This window comes from Oncorhynchus tshawytscha, linkage group LG13, assembly GCF_018296145.1.
Source record: "Oncorhynchus tshawytscha isolate Ot180627B linkage group LG13, Otsh_v2.0, whole genome shotgun sequence".
Classification (NCBI taxonomy): Eukaryota; Metazoa; Chordata; class Actinopteri; order Salmoniformes; family Salmonidae; genus Oncorhynchus; species Oncorhynchus tshawytscha.
Genome location: NC_056441.1, coordinates 26,822,376 through 26,842,208, shown reverse-complemented (window position 1 = coordinate 26,842,208; position 19,833 = coordinate 26,822,376). Strand labels below are relative to the sequence as shown.

The following is a 19,833-nucleotide window of genomic DNA, read 5'->3' as shown; positions in this document are numbered from 1 at the left end:
TGCACGCAGCCGGTTTAGGTTCCGTGTAAGGCAGAGGTCAATGGACAGACAAGGCAGAGGTCGATGGACAGACTGAAGATAGAGGGGTGAGATGTTCCATCGTCAAGACTTATCAGGACCTTATGAAAATGAAATGAAATGCAACCAATGTTCTTGTTGGACCTCTCTATGATGTATGAGTTGGTGAGGTACGGTGGGCTACCTGTCGCTCTATCTGCCCTGTCTCTCTCTCTCTATTTGGGGTGGGATGGTGTGTAGACTGGATCAATAGATTCATCAGGCTCCTTCAATTAGAGCTCTGTAGCAGAACCAGCTAGTCAGTCTGGTTACATGATAACACCAGACCATTAACGCTAAACTTCATTAAATGATAAGGGTAAATTAAACTACAGGTCAACAGGAAAGACTAGGGTTCTTGCTTAACAAGCACATTGTAAAAGTGTGTGTGTGTGTGCTATAAGATGCTTCCTGCAAGAAAGTGATAGCCAAAGATAATTGAAGTGCATGAAAGGGTGAGGCTAAAATCACATAAAAACTAAATGCATTGCTTAGTCTGTCATTCCAAGTGTCTAAACATTTTTTTTAAACCTAGAAAGTGCATGAATCATATGATATTACCAACATCATAATATTTTATTTATTTTCATTTATACACAATTATAAAATAAAACATTGAATGAATAAATACAAATGCAAAAATCAACTAATTTCGGCAAACTGACCACGTTTGTTCCCACAGCTAGAGACAAATCATGTCATTTTTTTTGTTACATTACTCTCTCTGGGGTTCTCGCATAGGGTTGCAAAATTAGGTAACTTCCCTGAACGTCCCAGGTTTCCTGAAATCCCAGTAGTAAGATTCCAGGTCATAAGTTTCGCAGTTGGAGGATTCCATTCTTGCTTATTTCATTTCAGGACAAATCTGGGGATTTTGGAAAGCTACAGTAATTTTGCAACCCCAGTCTCTGGTAGCAGTGGGGACGGTCCCCTGAAGCAGACTGGGTCACAAACTGCAATGGAAACACTAACAACTGACTGGCATGCAGGTGCTCAAGTGGTCCTCATTTATAGCAGACATATCTCATTACAAATATGGAGTAATATGTCACCAGAAATTACATAAGTACTATGTCAAATTGGGTGACATAAACCTAGAATGTAATTTATAGCAGACATATCTCATTACAAATATGGAGTAATATGTCACCAGAAGTGACATAAAAGTAATTGGGTGGCATACCATTACAATGGTTAAACGTCACTATTTTGACATTATTCTAATGAGACCATGTTGTTCATAGACAAAATAGAATGAATTGGCACAGAGTTAAGACAACAAACATCTAGAAACATCTGGAAAACAATCTATTTACACATACAATAAATAATAAACCAGATAGGTCCTTTCTGTACAGTAGGACCATAGGATCGATGCACCAAACATCATTTCAGTGTCATTTTCTTTGTAAACTTCTTCTCTGCCGATGGAGAAATAGCCATTCCAGCCTCACCAGAGAAAACACCAGTGTACAGTAACAACATCAGATGTTCACCAACAGTAGATCATTGCATCATTTACAAGATCATTATATGTATTACAAAACAAACACACAAAATCACCTAATAGTTGACATATTTTATCTGCTGCAGCTGTGGCATCATTGTCTTGTTGTTAAACTTCAGCTTTTATGTTTTTCGATGTTGTTGTTATTGTTGTCATTGACATAATAAAATAAGGCAGGAAGTTGCGGAGACCTTTGAGTATACCACCAGTGGTCAGGTGACCAGAAATACATCCAATGAGAAGAGGACGATCCTGCCCATTTCCTTGTCCTCTTCCTTGTATTTGGCAGATAGTATGTGGCACCGAACAGAAGAGCAACTTACAGATGGGATAAGAATGCAGGGGAAAGGAAAATAGTACATTATACGACAGGTAGAAGGTAGAAGCATGTCCCATCATCTCTCTCTGTCTCCCTCTCTTTCGCTCTCATAGTTTTTTGTCCAGGTCCGTTATGGCAGCAGATACACTGATACACCCAGACCTGGGGGGAAGAGACGAGAGGGAAGCAGAGCAGGAACTTGGCTAGACCCAGGCTGTAGACCCAAGGGAAAACCCAGGACGGAGTGGTGTGGACCAGGCCGGAATCAGGCAGCGGACTGAGTCCCAGGCCTCTATCCCTACACTCCTTCTAGGGTTGAGAAGGTCTGACAAATCTGTGCTAGATGTAGAAGTGTAGAGAGAGAAGCAGAGCAGTGTGGACTCAGGCCCAGGTCCAGGCCCAGGCTGTGGACTCAGGCTAGGACCAGGCTGGGAAGCCCAGGTAATGTGGACCCAGGCTGAGATCCAGGCTAGGTCCAGGACTCCACTCCATTTCTTCTGGGCCTGAGCTGATCTGGGATCAGTGCTATCTCACTTCTATCTCACTCAGGCAGTCCAAGGCGTCCAGGTACTCCAAGGCCAGGTCATAGCAGAACCGGTACTGCTCCTGAAAACAACACAGGTGTCAATATTCCTCTACATGCTGGGTTTCTGTACAGCACTTTGAGATATCTGCTGATGTAAGAAGGGCTACATAAATACATTTGATTTGATTTGATACCTGGATACTTTGCTATAGATTAAAGCTTGAATTCAATCGATCAGCGATCTGTATTTGAGTGTGTAAATATTGTGAACCACTGCAAGTTTGACTGAACTGAGCCTTAAGACAAGTAAACTCCTGTCTACCGTATTAGATCGCCTTACCAAAATAGGTTCTAAAAAGGGCCTTCCCTGGTTAAATCAAGGTTATTACTTGCCATGGTCTCCACCATGTTGGGTTTGGAGTTGCGTAGCGTCTTGGCAGCGTAGAAGACATCCACCAGGCTGTGATGACGGATCATCTCTAGCAGCATGGTACAAGCACAGAACGTACCACTCCTACCACCACCGTTACTGTTACACACACAGGGAGAAACACAGTACGTGGGTCAGTGCCCATGAATCATTATGTATACACTTTCTGACCACTGAGAGAGTAGCCTGTGTTGCAAAATGTGTCAGAATAAGTCAGATTGCAAAACCGGGGTATATGGTGCAGAAACAGGTACAGACACAGACACATGCCCATAGAGAGATAAATATAGCGAAACAAACACAGACACAGACACATACAGAGAGACAGTAACTGACACTACATCAGTGTGAGTCACATCCCTAGGATGCAGGACAGAGACGGAGGCTGAAGGTGTTACAGGGAAAGCCATAAAGTGAAATGTCACAGCTCAGTCAAACTCGGATCAAGGTGGCTGTCAGAAAAACAGCAATGCGGAGAACTTTGAAGACTTGCAGACTGGCATCTGAGGAATGTTCTCATTAAATCCATAAACGTGGAAGTACATCTAATACAGGGCTGCGTCTCAAATGGAGCCCTATTCCCTATGGGAGTGCACTACTTTTGACCAGGCCCCATAGAGCTCTGGTCCAAAATAGTGCACTATATGTGGCACAGGGTGCCATTTGGGACACATGCTTAGCATGTGGACCCCAGAGCCCAATCCAGGCTGGATAGATATGTAGTGTAGCTGAAGTTTAGGAGAGGCTGGGGAACTAGAGCCTAGCCTTTTTTTTACAGTAATTATGAAAACTGTTCTGGTAAATAGGAGTGTAGTAGTGAACACTTGGGGGTTGACGTTTTATCCTGCCTCATTTAACACTACACACAGGCAGGCTAAGTGCTTTAAGTAGAGAGTATTAGTTCAAAAACATGTGCTTTTGATGGTTGTTAAACTAGCAAGTGGGACCGGAACCAACATAATAACTCAATCTACTGAAGCAAGGCGTGACCTCGGATTATCATTTTTCTCAATCTCGTACAAGCAATGTTTGGATCTGTTTTGAAAAGTATCTATACTGTAGCAGAACAGCAATGATCAAATAAACATAGAGGACTTCTGATCATTTTCTTACCTTAGTACATGCTGTTCTGATTGGTTACAATTATGATTTGTTACAATATTACAGACATGCAGAGACACAGAGAATGAAGTTGGGTTACTTCTGATTAACTTTGGGTTACTCATTAGCCGTGTTGGGGTCGTTACTCCAAAAAAAGTCATATATACACTATTAATTGTTACTTCTTTCAACAATAACAAATTAATTTACTTATTACTCCCTGAGAAAAATAAATAGTTACATTACTCGTTATAATCCTTTGGCATTACACCCCAAAACGTTGCGCATCCTCACTCAAAGTAATCTGTCTGAAAGAGAGGGATTCTTACGTGGGTAACACTCTGTAATATTATTATGTGCATTTTCCTAGGAATAATATTTGATTGGGAGATTTAAAAGACTTGGTTGCTTTAATCTTTTTGCAAGCAATCGTGTTGTTTTGATGAATCTATTAGCAATTTTGAAGGTATACTTTAGTTTTTCTGACTGTACTTGTGTTTTGAGAAGGCCACTACATTTTGAAAACGTACTTACTGTTCTGCAAAAAGCCACAGAGTTCTATGTCTTGCAAACTCTATTTTCAAAATGTACAACATTGTTCCAAATAAAAATGCTTGTACCAACAAGATGGATGCAACATGCTTTCTGTACAGTATGCTCACAACAGGAGTCAACAAGAGCCAATGGCGCCTTCAATGTGAAATAGGGTTTTGTTTGTGTACGTTCCCTATGGCCCGAGGATCAATCCGACCAGAGCGCAGCTGTAAACTTCTTAAGCCAACTTCCTCAAAGTTTTTACAGAGATCACGATTGCTAAAATCAATCGCAATGCACTGGTCATTTGAATCATTTCTGTGTATCCTATCTGCAAACTAAACTTCCCTAAGGGATGATAAAAATTGATGAACAAAATGGTGGACAGTGGTAACTCACAGACAGTGGACGATGGTACGTCCCTCTCCACACTCCCTCTGCCAGTTGTGGACCTGAGCCAGGAGGCTGAGGAAAGCCTTCTTAGAGTCTGGGACGTCACGGTATGGAGACCAGCGCAGGAACTGGAAATGACGAACCACCAGCTGACCTTCCTGGAGCTGGGGGGAGAGAGCGAGAGACAGAGACAGAGAGAAAGGAGAGAAACGGACAATGCTAATATTCTGTTGTAGACATGTATGGCATCCTATAATATATATATATATATAACCCAGAAGGAAACTGGTAAAAATGGCAAAGACCTGCCACCATTCCCCTTGGGGACAAGGCTTAGAATCACACACAGAAGAAGGTATAAGGATAATCGAGTTGCTAATGGAAAACTACAGTACCCCGATCGGCCTTCAACTTGAGTTATTCAATGAGATGGGGCAGCACTGAGCTAGCCTGCAACATCACTTCCTGGAGTTGCTCAAACTGCAAATGTTATGTCTCCATGAGACACAATTTTAACTGACTTAATTTGGCTTCAATGAGCTATTGAGTCTTCACATAGGAATGCATGGTGTCACGTGATTGATTGCATTGTCCATTCCACATATACAGTCATTGACTTTTGTGAATTTGAAATGTGTTTTTTGCATATCCCAACTCCCTCTGAGACACCATGGGAGAGTGAGTTCACGGCCAGCGTCAGCCATTATCAACAGCAACCCTGCAGAAATTCTGGTTACGTGCCTTGCTCAAGGGCACATTCGAACTAGCAACCTTTCGGTTACTTGCCCAACACGCTAACAGCAAGGCTACCTGCTGCCCATAGATTAAATGTTCTACTGTGAAATGGAAACATTGCTGGGAAAGTGTATACCATCTTCCCTCCCTGTTCCTGTTGCTGGACAGATCTGATTGGTAGGATCCTGTGAAGAGGCAGTAGGGATCGTTTCTGAGAGTTGCCTTCCCCTCCTCCCTCCTCCCTCCTCCAATGGGAGACTGGGGGTGACACTGAGGGAGACTGGGGGTGACACTGAGGGGGACAGGGCTCTGTCGGGTTGACAGAGGGCTGACAGGAGGGTGCGGCAGGCAGAGGAGGGGAGGTGCTAGGGGGAGGCAAGGAGAGAGACTAGGGACGCTATACCTGACAGGGGGTTAGAAGGGAGAGGTTGGGAGAGCAAGGCAGGGAGACTAGCTGACAGGGGGGTGAGGAGGGGGAGGTAGGGAGACTAGCTGACAAGAAGAGTTGTTTTGCTGGAGGCTAATAGAGGAACACCTGGGTGGTGAAAGGTGGATGAGCTCAGAGAGAGGTGTTGGAAAGTGCCTGGGAGACTAAGCTAGTCACAATCACGAAGACAACATGCAGTCAACTGCTAGGAGGGAAGCACATAGCTATAAGATACAGCACACACAGACACATGCATACATACAGTACAGACATACATACAGACCACAACGCACCATTTACAATGATTTAACAGGCATTGAAAAGGCTGACAATTTGATCATTTGATCATTACGCTGTCAAAAATACACTTTAGGTCATTGACAATAATTGTGAAGTGTATGGTGACTAATACATGCCTCATCTCACATATTCAGTAGACCGACTACGAATATAAAAGGGGCCATTAGGCTTTCTACTAAATACGCATGAAGAGACAGTGGGAAAATATGTTTTAAGAACTTGACAAAATTAAAGAGATATGACTAAACTGTCAGACTTGAGTGATGGAACCAGCAGACTGATATAATTTCAAAACTTGACTTTATTCTAACTTTATTATTTGACACGGAGGACAATGCAACATTAATCAACATTTCTTTCCATGAGACAGATTTAGTCAGCTGTTTAATTTTCAACTGAAGTCCCTTAACTTATCAGAGCACAAAAATGGACTTGGACAGCCAGTCTATCATTGACCACGACCGAAGACCTACCCGCATGATGTTCTGAACCCGGAACAAACGAATGATGACGTCATCATCAGCCGTCATGGACAGCAGCTCCACTGTCATTGGTCCAAACTGCTGCAGCCCAGGCTCTGGCCAGTACTTTAGACATGGCTGAGAGGAGGACAGAGGAAGAGAGAGGCAGAGAGATAGAGAGAGGGGGGGGAGAGGAAGAGAAAGGCAGAGAGATAGAGAGAGGGGGAAGAGAGAGGCAGAGAGATAGTGAGAGGGGGGAGAGGAAGATAACAAGTGATTAGTGGACTATGGAGGCGGAGGAGTGAAATCAAATCATTATGTCACAGAGCAAGATGGCAGAAGTCAATAACAAGATGCCTGAGGATCGACAGGACAGACATTTAGCCAGATCCACAATTATCCAATTATCCAACACATAGTAGCAGTGTTAACTGAATGAGCAGAAAACACTGTCATTACTGAGAACTCTGAGTACAATCAATCACATAGCATAACACACACACCACACAGTTTTACAGCGTTTCACAGCATTTGAATAATTCATCACTCTAAATTATTAACATCAGCCCATTATAAATGAATGCAGTGTGGTCAGGGGGTAACCTCGGCAGTGCCTAGGAGAAATACACATGGAGTCGATCAGGGATTGGTGCACATTGCACACAGACCGGGCCAAGGTCTTCAGTCAATGCAGGTCGCAGCTGCTTCAAAGACTCATTAGCCGAAGGGAGGAACGGAGGGATGGAGACACTGGGGAGTGTAGTGTTAAATTGATAACAGTGTTAGCTGTGACAGCGAGGGGGCTGGAGAGAGGAGCAAGAAGGGAAGGAGGGATAGAGGGAGGGAGACACAGGGGAGTGTAGTGTTAACATGCTAACAGTGTTAGCTGTGACAGGAAGGGGAGGGAAAGGGGAGGTAGGGGGGGGAGCCAGGGGAGGAACAAGGTAGCTATAATGTCCACTCACGTTGACAGAGAGTTATTAACGAGGTGACAGGGGGGCAGAGGGAGAGATAAATATTTATACACAGAGACAGGTAGCACAGATGACGAGGGTACACTGTTAATCTACTGGTAGAGAGAGAAATGGAGGGAGTGGGGGATGGAAAGAGAGAGGGGAGGAAAGAAGACAGCAAGAAGGATAGTATGGCAGAGACGATTCAGGGAGGGGGAACAAGAGACAAGAGAGAGAAGAAGAGAAGAGTAAGGAGAAAGAAAGAAAGAAAGAAAGAAAGAAAGAAAGAAAGAAAGAAAGAAAGAAAGAAAGAAAGAAAGAAAGAAAGAAAGAGAGTGAAAGGTGAAAAAGCGTCAAGGAAGGAAAGGAAGAGAGTGAAGGAGAAAGAGCAAGAGGGAATGAGGGAAGGAGTGAGAGTAGACCAGAGAGAGACAGCCAGTTCTAGATGAGAGCCATGGTGTAAACATTGGTCAGGCCACAGTTACAGGTGAAGGATAAGAAGACCACAGACAAAGCCAAACATGAGCAAACACACGGGCGAGTACAGAATAATAAGAAATCTAATCAAATGTTTTTTACTTGTCACATGCTTCGTAAACAACAGGTGTAGACTAACAGTGAAATGCTTATGGACATGGTAATGCCCTGACAAGCAGGCAAACTATGTATCAACTATTAATTCATCTACACAAAGGCAATAAGTCATCTTGCTATTACATGGGATTAGTCAGAGTACAGCTTTGACCAATCGAGCATGAGGATGAGATATTTGATCAGTACCTGATAGCCACAGGGCTTGCTTAGCCAGTCAGTCAGTCAGTCAGTCAGTCAGTCAGTCAGTCAGTCAGTCAGTCAGTCAGTCAGTCAGTCAGTCAGTCAACATCATCAATTCATTCCCCTCTTCCTTCCTCCATCCTCTCCCCCTCACCTCCCCTCTTCTCACCCAGGCAGAGTTGGACTGGTTGATCTGGTTGAGCATCACCACCGAGGTACATCCATAGTCATAGACAAGCCTCCAGAAGTCTGCCGTGGTTCCCGGTAACGGGTGAGGTGTGACCACGAAGGCGGCGGGCCGGTGGAAGCTGTCAGTGAGAGCGGCGTTGATGTAGTTGTTGCCCTCGGCAATGCCCTCAGTGGTGACCAGGAAGGCCAGGGCGCGGTCGGGGGGCAGGACGTCCATGCTACGGTTCTTCTCGCGGTTCCTCGGCAACAGGGATACGCTGCACTCCTCCACGTCCAGGTGAGGGGTCACAGAGTTCAACGTCTGGAGGAGGGGGTGGAGAGAGATAAAGAAGGAGAGAGAGGGTGAGATGGAGTGGTACAGACAGGGTCGAAGAGGATGATGGAGAATAAGAGATGTGGGAATGTGACAGAAATTTGGGAGAGAGGGAAGAGACAAATTGAGAAGAGTGCATGGGTGTTTGTTAGAGAGAGACAGTGAGAGACAGAGATAGAGGAACAGAGGCAGACACAGGGAGATAAACAGAGACAGAGAGCGAGGGTGTGAGAGAGAGAGAGACAAAGAGAGGGAGAGAGATAGAGCGAGACGAGAGAAAAGAGAAAGAGGACAAGGGCATTGAAAATGTACTCAGCTCAAACTGTCTAACTGTCAATATTTGACAACCGCAAATATTTCACTGTCTAATCATCATCCGGCTGAAACTTTAAAACGCATTTAGCATCAGTCAAAAAACCATGAAGGGGCTTAATGGATAAAAACTCATTTAATCGCAAACCACATACATTATGTATAAGCACATTGAGGTTAGAGAAATAAAATTGGAAGGGAAATTAAACTGATTATTTAACTTGCTGTGTATTGTGTTGAATTATAACTCCCTGTTGAATTTGACAGTATGAATGGTGCATTATAATTATGACTAACTTACATTGCATCAGGATTACATCTTGGAGATATGCGTTTAAATTATTATCAGAACCATTGTCCAAAATGGCTCCCTATTCCCTATTTAGTGCACTTCTTTTGGCCAGGGCCAAGAGGACTCTAGTCAAAAGTAGTGCATTAGACAGGGAATAGAGTGCTATTTGGGATTCAACCTAAATGTCTGATTTCAGTGAAGATATTTCATTCGACTATAATAACCATCATGAATGTATTTAATAGCTCGGTCTGAAAGAGATAAGTAGCTGTAATTATGCATGGTGAAGGTCACTAATGATTTGTGTCAATAAAATGGAAGAAAAGGGCCAACTAGTCAGATGAACTGAGATCATCCCATACAGAAATGTGACTTTAATTTACAATCTCAGACTGCTGCAATAGACCATGTATTCAGCTAAGGACATGGCACTGTATTGTGCCCTGACTAGTGGTTTGGTGAGAGTTAGTAGATCTAAGTTTGCACAATTAATGCTAGTACAATAAAGATTTCCACGGTTACAATAAACATCAACCTCAACCATTTTCTTTACAAAACATATCGAGGACATTGAGACGTAATGGGAAATATTTTCCGGTTGAAATCTAGTCAGATAGTTTCTGGTTGCTAAAACAATGTTTACAAAACCTAGTCTAACCTGGAACTCCTCTCGTAGCTGGGAGGTGTTGCTCTGTGAGTCAACCCTCAGCATCTCCTTATAGGTCAGAGCAAACTCAAGAACAGGTATAGCTGTCTCTCCACACAAACAGGCCTCCAGAATGGCATCGTGGATGAACACATACTGCTCCTGAGAGAGAGAGAGAGAGAGAGAGAGAGAGAGAGAGAGAGAAAGCGAGGGAAGGATGGAGGTAGAAAGAGAGCGACAGACAAGACAGTGAGATTGAGAAACTAACAAGAAACGTCTAATATCTTGTTTTGATAATAGGACCATAATTGCTAGCGGTTTGGAGGGAAGTGTAACATTGGGATTTGATTACTGTTGTTAATGTCAATTAATTGTTCAAATGTCTACATTCACCACATCACCATGCCCACAAACAAATGTTGTTTTGCTAAGCGCTAATAATAGTAAAAAAAATAGGAAAGGAGAGGGAACATACATAAAAAGAGCCAAAAGCCCAAACGCCCAACCCATGCTATATAGCCTACCTAAATATCAGTCTATTCAATGCAATTTGTTTGTACATTTCATTTGACATCTTGGAGTACAAAGAATCTCAGTGACCTAAATTTAAAAACATTAATGAGGATACATATTTTATTTGATCACATCTCTCCCCAGGTTACATCATATTCTATCTCATTTCCTGATTGATTCCTGGTTGATATAATACCATTATATAGTATACCATATACAGCGGAGGAGGTCAGCCCTCCTCCTCTGGGGCTATGTTTATGCAGGCGTTTGCTTCCACCCCTGTGCTAACATACCTGAAACTAATCAGATAATACATGTGTTAGATTAGGATTGGAGGGAAAACCTGCTAGAGAGTGGCTCTCTAGGGAAGGATTGGGCATACCTGATATATAGAATATATTCTTACCTCTGTCTGTATCATGTTGATGCGTCTGGAGCAGAGGGTCTTGACACAGTTGTAGATGTCCACCACTCCCTCACACTCTGCCATATCCAGCATGACGTCCAGTACGATGTAGCAGCCTGTTCTGCCTGCTCCCATACTGACACATAGAGGAGAGAGGTCAGGGGTAAGAGGTTAGAGGCCAGATCCAGCATGACGTCCAGTACGTCCAGGACGTCATGCTGGATATGGCCTCTAACCTGCCTTCTCCCATACTGACACATAGAGGAGAGAGGTCAGGGGTCAATAAGGGGAAGGGGTCAGGACATAAGGTCAGGAGCGAGAGATCTATATAGGCTAAGCTACACCCAAGTCAATAACTATAAAATAGAGTCTAAGACTTTTTTATGCAACACTGCTTCATTCAGACAGGATGTGATGTAAGAGGGTCCGTTACCTGCAGTGGACGACCACGGGCCCAGCATCGGGGGGTGTGGAGGCCTTGACCCGGCGTAGGAAGGCCAGCAGGCCTGTGGCGTGGTAGGGAACACCATGCTCTGGCCAGGAGGTGAAGTGGAACTGACATACCTCATGTTTCGCTGGGTAGCCCCTCTGGAGGGGAGAACACAGAGGGTCTAATCAATATCATGATCAACAAACAGACATAAAGTTGGCACAGTAGGACATGTATTAAGACATCTTTATTTAAACATGAGGAATAACTCCAAGGACCAATTAACATTAAAATGATTAATTATTTGTTAGATATCAATGCCTCTATAAAGGCTGTGTTCTCAATAAACTGCCTGGCTGAAGAAATGGAGTAAACAAAACACTCTCAAATTGGATGTGATCCCAGGAACCAATGCATTTTCAAATGATGTATAATTTGTTAGACAGAAGGACTTTGACTATTCACTCACCCGCTCCATAGCAAAGGTGCGGACGGTGTACTCGGCCAGTGTTTCCGTCTTCAGCAGTGTGATCTTGATGTCTCCATAGAGTTCACTGTCCTCGGGCCAATACTTACAGCACTTCATCTGAACACACACAACACACAGAACATTTGGACCTTAAATCAGGGTCTACAGTCGGTTACACTTTAAACCAACATTCAAGAGCAAAATCAATACAATACAGTAGCCCATGACATTCTTCTAACCTTCCTGTTTTCAGTGAGAAAAGGTGGACGACTTCATGGATGTAATCTGGTTCTCATTTCAACCAGTTTTGCTCACTGGGTTGTAGACTTATAATACATAGCTATTTTATTTCACTGGCAGTTCTTCTATAGGCCTATGTAATGAGTGGGCTTTCAAAAGAACCAAAAGGAAGAGTAACCTACCCTGCCCACCTCCACCAGTTTAGTGATCATGACAATACTGAAGCAATTCTCCTGCCACACCATCCTCCAGAAGTCATAGATCATCTCCTGCTTGGGACCTGAGGGGGAGGAGAGGAGGACGAGGATGAGGTGAGGAGAAGGTGGAGGAGGAGGGAAGAAGGCAGGAGAGTATGAGGACAATGAGTGGAGAAGGGGGAGGAGGAGGATGACAGGAGGAAGAGGGGAGACAAAAGGAGGTGGAAGGGGGTAGAGGAGGATGAGGACAGGACAAGGAGAGGAGGGGAGGAGGTGGATGAGGAGGAGGAAGGTGGAGGAGGACGAGGACAGGACAAGAAGAGAAGGGAGAGGAGGTGGAGGAGGAAGACGAGGACAAGAAGAGAAGGAAGAGGAGGTGGAGTAGGACGAGGACAGGACAAGAAGAGAAGGGAGAGGAGGTGGAGTAGGAGGAAGGTGAGGGGGAGGTGGAGTATAAAAGCAGGGATAGAGGGAGGAGAAATAGCATCAGAAGTCAGGATAAATAGTAGCAATAACCATCAGGGTCGGACCTGTAGAATCCATGCCAGAGACAAGAGTAACAGTATAATTTAATGAACCATGGCTCTCCAACCCTCTCGTTCCCCTCTCTGCTCTCTTAGCATCTGCTGGAAGACTGTCATTTCAATACACCCACAAATCCACAGCTGTTGTGCAAACAACAAACGTCATCAACATCGAATTTTTCCATTGAGGCTCAACTCAATCACACAAATCTCAGAAATCTCATTCCCACTGGACATGATATCAGTTTCATTGATTTCATTATACTGTGAGTTTGATTATATCACACGCCTCTATGTCATACCCCTGGTAGAATAATGTGAGGGTGAACAAATACCATGGCTTTTTTTCAATGAATAATAAAAGTTCAAAATTTGCTTTATGAGTAGTTTGTGGGTCTTTCTCCATTCTGACTGTTTTACACTGTTCAATTCAACCCAAAATATGTTTCTGCATTTCCTGCACTCATTTGAGATAAATTCCATTCTGCAGCATAGGGTTGCATGATATGGACTAGGCCTTATATTTAACCAAAAATCGCATTTGTGATTTGACTTGCGATTTAGATCAAAACACTTTGGTGAACTGTTGGAATCATGGAAATATAATGATTATTCTAATTCTATAGTTAGAATATATTAGTGGGCACTTGAACGAAGTGTTGAAAATGAGTCATTGTGAAAATGAGTTATTGTGACACTGAAGGAACCAAAGTGTTGATAAGTGTTTCTTAGGGGACCCTATAATCTTTGGCTACATTTAATGTTCTCTTAGCTTCTTCATGTAGCGAACATATTCATGCTTCACATATTCCTCATTGATTTAGAAGATACTGTTGCACAAACAACATACTGATTTAGGTCTACACCATCACTGGTATTATCAGGCTGTATAGCTAGTTACGTTTGCTCTGACTCAGTACATTTATTAGCTAGCTAGCCAGCTAACTAGCAATTGGCATTAGCGGCTAAGATGATTTAGGCTCAACTTGCGAAGAAAAGACAAACTAGCCATTTCCAGATGTAAGAAACACAAACTAATAATGTAATTATAGAACACTACTGAATTTATATTAAGAATTACTTATTACTCATCTCATATGTACATACAGTATTTTATACAATCTATTGCATCTTGCCTATGCCGCTCTGCCATTGCTCATCCATATATTTCTATGTAGATATATTCTTACTCCATTACTTCACTTATATTTTTTTGTGTATTATGTAGTTGCTGTGGAATTGTTAGATTACATGTTAGATATTGCTGCATAGTCGGAACTAGAAGCACAAGCATTTCGCTACACTCGCAATAACATCTGCTAACCATGTGCATGTGACCAATACAATACGATTTGATTTGAGAAGGAAAGTGAAAACAGCATCGTTGTCATCAACATTGTTGCATGTGCTGCATTGACCATGCATACTGAACGCAAGTGTCTCGTGGTCAAGGAACAACAAATGCACTCTTTGAGTGACAGGGGCCGAGCTAGGTCTGTGTGGAAAGTGGCACAGAGAGAGAGAGAGAGAGAGAGAGAGAGAGAGAGAGAGAGAGAGAGAGAGAGAGAGAGAGAGAGAGAGAGAGAGAGAGAGAGAGAGAGAGAGAGAGAGAGAGAGAGAGAGAGAGAGAGAGAGAGAGAGAGAGAGAGAGATGACTCAAATAGCGGAGTAGACTATAAAAATGGACGTTACACACGGCGTATCACATATAACAAACCAAACATTCAAATACAGTTATAGAAGGTAAAGTAAAAACCCAACCCGGTACGTGCATTAATACCGGTATATTGTCAAATACGGTATACCGCCCAGCCCTACTCTGAACCCACAGTGCATTCATTCAATATGTTTCCAGAGGCTGCTGTAGTTAGCATAGAAACCCAAGGGGGTTGTTGTTTCTGCAGTTTATTTCACAGTTTGTCTTAACATTAGAACAGTGTGATAGCTGCTGATGTAGCCCCAGGGCAGACCCTGCATCCTACAAGGCTCTGTTGTGAAGGCTGTTGGGTACAACAGGGAGAAGAGAGGAGAGGAAAACCTTGGCTGTCTTCGAGAACAGGGGTGCTAAGGGCACAGACTAACTGTCAGGGATGAGTTTTGTTTCCCTGCTACTACCAGTGGTTGAGTGCAGTGTTCCTACCTTAACTTCTTGGATATAGGGGGCGCTCTTTTAATTTATGGATTAAAAAACGTGCCCGTTTTAAGCGCACTCTAAGGTTTCCAAAACTGCAAAGATATTATCTGTGAGTGCCACAGAACTCATGCTACAGGCGAAACCAAGATGAAACTTCAACCAGGAAATGGGCATAATTTTTGAAGCTCTGTTTCCCATTGTCTTCTTATATGGCTGTGAATGCGCCGGGAATGAGCCTGCCCTTTCTATCGTTTCTCCAAGGTGTCTGCAGCATTGTGACGTATTTGTAGGCATATCATTGGAAGATTGGCCATAAGAGACTACATTTACCAGGTGTCCGCCCGGTGTCCTTTGTCTAACTTGGTGCGTAATCTACAAGCTGCACGCAGTCATCCAGTGATTGAGAGGAGAGAGGAGGCTTTCAACGAACGATATATCATGAAGAGATATGTGAAAAACACCTTGAGGATTGATTCTAAACAACGTTTACCATGTTTCAGTCGATATTATGGAGTTAATTTGGAAAAGAGTTCGGCGTTTTGAAGACTGAATTTCCGTTTTTTTTTGGCAGCCAAACGTGACGCACCAAACGGAGCGATTTCTCCTAAACAAATAATCTTTCAGGAAAAACTGAGCATTTGCTATCTAACTGAGAGTCTCCTCATTGAAAACATCTGAAGTTCTTCAAAGGTAATGATTTTATTTGAATGATTTTCTGGTTTTTGTGAAAATGTTGCCTGCTAATGCTAATGCTAAATGCTACCCTAGCTGCGCTAGCTGTTACACAAATGCTTGTTTTGCTATGGTTGAGAAGCATATTTTGAACATCTGAGATGACAGTGTTGTTAACAAAAGGCTAAGCTTGAGAGCTAGCATATTAATTTAATTTCATTTGCGATTTTCATGAATAGTTAACGTTGCGTTATGGTAATGAGCTTGAGGCTGTATTCACGATCCCGGATCCGGGATGGCTTGACGCAAGAAGTTAACAGTAGATCGATCCTACTTGAGATGCCTAGCACCAATCACCCACATGGAGTCTCTGTATTATTAATATGACAACATTTTGTTCCATTTTCAGCAGCACTCCTCACTGAGGGCCAGAGGGGCAGAAGGCCAAAAGGGCCAGAGGGCCACGGCTGCCATAGGAGTGACAGATATGGGTGGGTCCTCCCAGGGCAAATCTATATGCTCAGCATAATGTTGCTGTGTGGACACAGGGCTTCAGAGAAACTCTCCTCCACTGCCTCCAACATCTCATCCTTGGACACCAGTTTCGCTCCAGGCACCTGCCTAGTGCCAACACACAAGTATACATATATACATGTATACACACGGTGTTAGATCAACCTTCAATCTCATCTGGATCGCTGGCTTTTTTACCATGAATACCATGAAAATGTATTCAGTCTGCCTCAGTTACAGAGCTACATTGGCCAGTGGCTATGTAATATAATATGTATGCATAAGCGTGTGTATACTGTAGAAGTGAGCATGAGAGAGATAGAAAGAGAGGGTGAGAGAAAGAGAGGTTTTAGAAGTAATCTGAAAATGTCCTTGTGGGAATTGGGACCAAAAAGATAAAGGGAAAGACACATACTAAACTAAGATCAGAGCTAAGAAAGAATCACGTTTATACATGTGTGTTTGTGTGTGTATGTGTGTGCGGGTGTGTGTGTGTGTGTGTGTGTATGATGGGGTGTTTGGGGAATCCATGTTCTAGTTCCAAACTGCAGGGAGAAGGAGAACTATCCACAGACTGGGGGGAGGAGAGACAGAGAATTCACAGAGAGATACAGCTACTGTGCTGTAACAGAATCAGTAGGCCTATATACAGCTACATGTGACTAACTGTAGAGAAAAGTGTGGTTCAGGTTGTAGAAAAATCTACACAGACACAGGTCATGATGTCATGACCAGCCAGTGAGTGTGTGAGTGTGAGACAGGTGAGAGAGAGAAGAGAGAGAGAGATTAGGGTTGCCTGAAGAAGTCTAGCTGAAGCCTGAAGGAGTCTAGCTCCTTCAAGGGTTGGACATCCCTGACATCCCCCCCCTTTTTTAAGTGCCTTTGGAAAGTACTCAGACCCCTTGACTTTTTCCACATTTTGTTACATTACAGCCTTATCCTAAAATGGATTGAATAAAAAATCCTCAGCAATCTACACACAATACCCCATAATAACAAAGCGAAAACAGTTTTTTAGAAATGTTTGCATATGTATTAAAAATAAATAACAGAAAAAACTTATTTACATAAGTATTCAGACCCTAAAAATCAAAATTGAGCTCAGGTGCAACCTGTTTCCATTGATCATCCTTGAGATGTTTCTACAACTTGATTGGAGTCCACCTGTGGTAAATTCAATTGATTGAACATGATTTGCTAATGCACACATCAGTCTATATAAGGTCCCACAATTGACCGTGAATGTCAGAGCAAAAACCAAGCAGCATTGTCTGCAGCATTGAAGTCCCCCAAGAACACAGTGGCCTCCACCATTCTTAACTTCTTTGGGGTAGGGGGCAGTATTTTCACGTCCGGATGAAAAGCATGCTCGGAGTAAACGGCCTGCTACAAAGCCATAAAAGCTGGAATCTGCATATTATTAGTAGATTTGGATAGAAAACACTCTGAAGTTTCTAAAACTGTTTGAATGATGTCTGTGAGTATAACAGAACTCGTATAGCAGGCAAAAACCTGAGAAAAAATCCAACCAGCAAGTGGGAAATCTGAGGTTGGTCAATTTTCAACTCAGCTCCTATTGAAGGTATAGTGGGATATTGGTCATGTTCACTTCCCAAGGCTTCCACTAGATGTCAACAGTATTTAAAACCTGTTTTGAGGATTCTACTCTAAAGGAGGGGCTCATAAGAGCTCTTTGAGTGAGTGGTCTGCCAGAGTGCCACAGCCTCGGTCTGGCGCGCTCACGTGTAAGGTAGCTACGTTCCACTTCATTTGTACAGACAAAGGAATTGTCCGGTTGGAACATTACGTTTTATGTTAAAAACATCCTAAAGATTGAGTCCATACTTAGTTTGGCATATTTCTACGGGCTGTAACCAAACTTTTTTTTTTCCGTCCGAACTCGGCGCGACCTGAACGCGCTTTTGGATTTGTTTACCAAACGCCCTAACAAAAGAAGATATTTGGACATAACTGATGGACATTATCGAACAAATCAAACATCAAACATTTATGGTGGAACTGGGATTCCTGGGAGTGCATTCTGATGAAGATCATCAAAGGTAAGTGAATATTTAAAACGCTATTTCGGAGTAATGTTGACTACCCAATATGGCGGGTATCTTTTTGGCTGCTTTGTTGTCTAAAGGCTGTACTCAGATTATTGCATGGTTTGCTTTCTCCGTAAAGTTTTTTTGAAATCTGACACAGCAGTTGCAGTTAGGAGAAGTTTATCTAAAGTTCCATGTATAATTAATAATAGTCATATCTTTATCAATGTTTATTATGAGTGTTTCTGTAACTTGATGTGGCTCATGGAACTTTAGATAAACTTCTCCTTAATGCAACTGCTGTGTCAGATTTTTAAAAAACTACGGAGAAAGCAATGGTGTAAAATACTTGTATGCTTGAGAAATTTAAATTATGAGATTTTTGTTGTTTTGAATTTGGCGCCCTGCACTTTCACTGGCTGTTGATGGGGGGGCCTCATATCTCATATTTCGAGCCTCATATCAAAGGGTCTGAATACTTATGTAAATAAGACATTTCTGTATTTTATTTTTAATACATTTGCAAACATCGCTTTGTCATTATGGGGTATTGTGTGTAGATTGATGAAAAAAATTGTTTTAATACAATATAGAATAAGGCAGCTAAGTAACAAAATGTGGACATTTTTTTTTTGACAATTACATGAAGTTGATGCAAAGAGTCAATATTTGCAGACCTCTGCGTTCCGCCCTGGCATGCTGTCAATTAACTTCTGGGCCACATCCTGGCTGATGGCAGCCCATTCTTGCATAATCAATGCTTGGAGTTTGTCAGAATTTGTGGGGTTTTGTTTGTCCACTCTCCTCTTGAGGATTGACCACAAGTTCTCAATGGGATAAAGGTCTGGAGAGTTTCCTGTCCATGGACCCAAAATATCAATGTTTTGTTCCCCGAGCCACTTAGTTATCACTTTTGCCTTATGGCAATGTGCTCCATCATGCTGGAAAAGGCATTGTTTATCACAAAACTGTTCCTGGATGTATGTGTTGGTACCATTATTTATACATGGCTGTGTTCTTAGGCAAAATTGTGAGTGAGCCCACTCCCTTGGCTGAGAAGCAACCACACACATGAATGGTCTCAGGATGCTTTACTGTTGGCATGACACAGGACTGATGGTGGCTCTCACCTTGTCTTCTCCAGACAAGCTTTTTTCCGGATGACTTTAACCCAGTCCTCAGCAGTCCAATCCCTGTACCTTTTGCAGAATATCAGTCTGTCCCTGAAGTTTTTCCTGGAAAGAAGTGGCTTCGTTGCGGCCCTTCTTGACACCAGGCCATCGTCCAAAAGTCTTTGACTCACTGTGCGTGCAGGTGCACCGATAAATGGTTGGTTTAGGTGCAATCTTACTGGCAGCAATATCCTTGCCTGTGAAGCCCTTTTTGTGCAAAGCAATGATGACGGCACATGTTTCCTT

General features: G+C 42.8%; 1 protein-coding gene across 9 annotated transcripts in view; it reads right to left on the bottom strand.

Annotated features, from left to right (window-relative positions):
• Positions 1-609: 609 nt before the first annotated feature.
• Positions 610-19,833, bottom strand: part of LOC112265846 (receptor-type tyrosine-protein phosphatase U-like) — a 275,257-nt gene continuing 256,033 nt past the window's right edge. For 5 of the 9 annotated variants that reach the window (XM_042295481.1, XM_042295484.1, XM_042295486.1 and 2 more), the window contains 10 exons: positions 12,510-12,607; positions 12,088-12,204; positions 11,622-11,776; positions 11,189-11,324; positions 10,282-10,431; positions 8,672-9,007; positions 6,803-6,928; positions 4,874-5,031; positions 2,803-2,938; positions 610-2,489 (listed from right to left, as the gene is read on the bottom strand). In XM_042295481.1, the coding sequence (XP_042151415.1) occupies positions 2,409-2,489; positions 2,803-2,938; positions 4,874-5,031; positions 6,803-6,928; positions 8,672-9,007; positions 10,282-10,431; positions 11,189-11,324; positions 11,622-11,776; positions 12,088-12,204; positions 12,510-12,607 (1,493 nt within the window). In that variant the 3' untranslated portion in view covers positions 610-2,408. The remainder of the gene's footprint in view (positions 2,490-2,802; positions 2,939-4,873; positions 5,032-6,802; positions 6,929-8,671; positions 9,008-10,281; positions 10,432-11,188; positions 11,325-11,621; positions 11,777-12,087; positions 12,205-12,509; positions 12,608-19,833) is intronic. The other 4 variants (XM_042295482.1, XM_042295485.1, XM_042295487.1 and 1 more) reach the window with 1 other exon arrangement.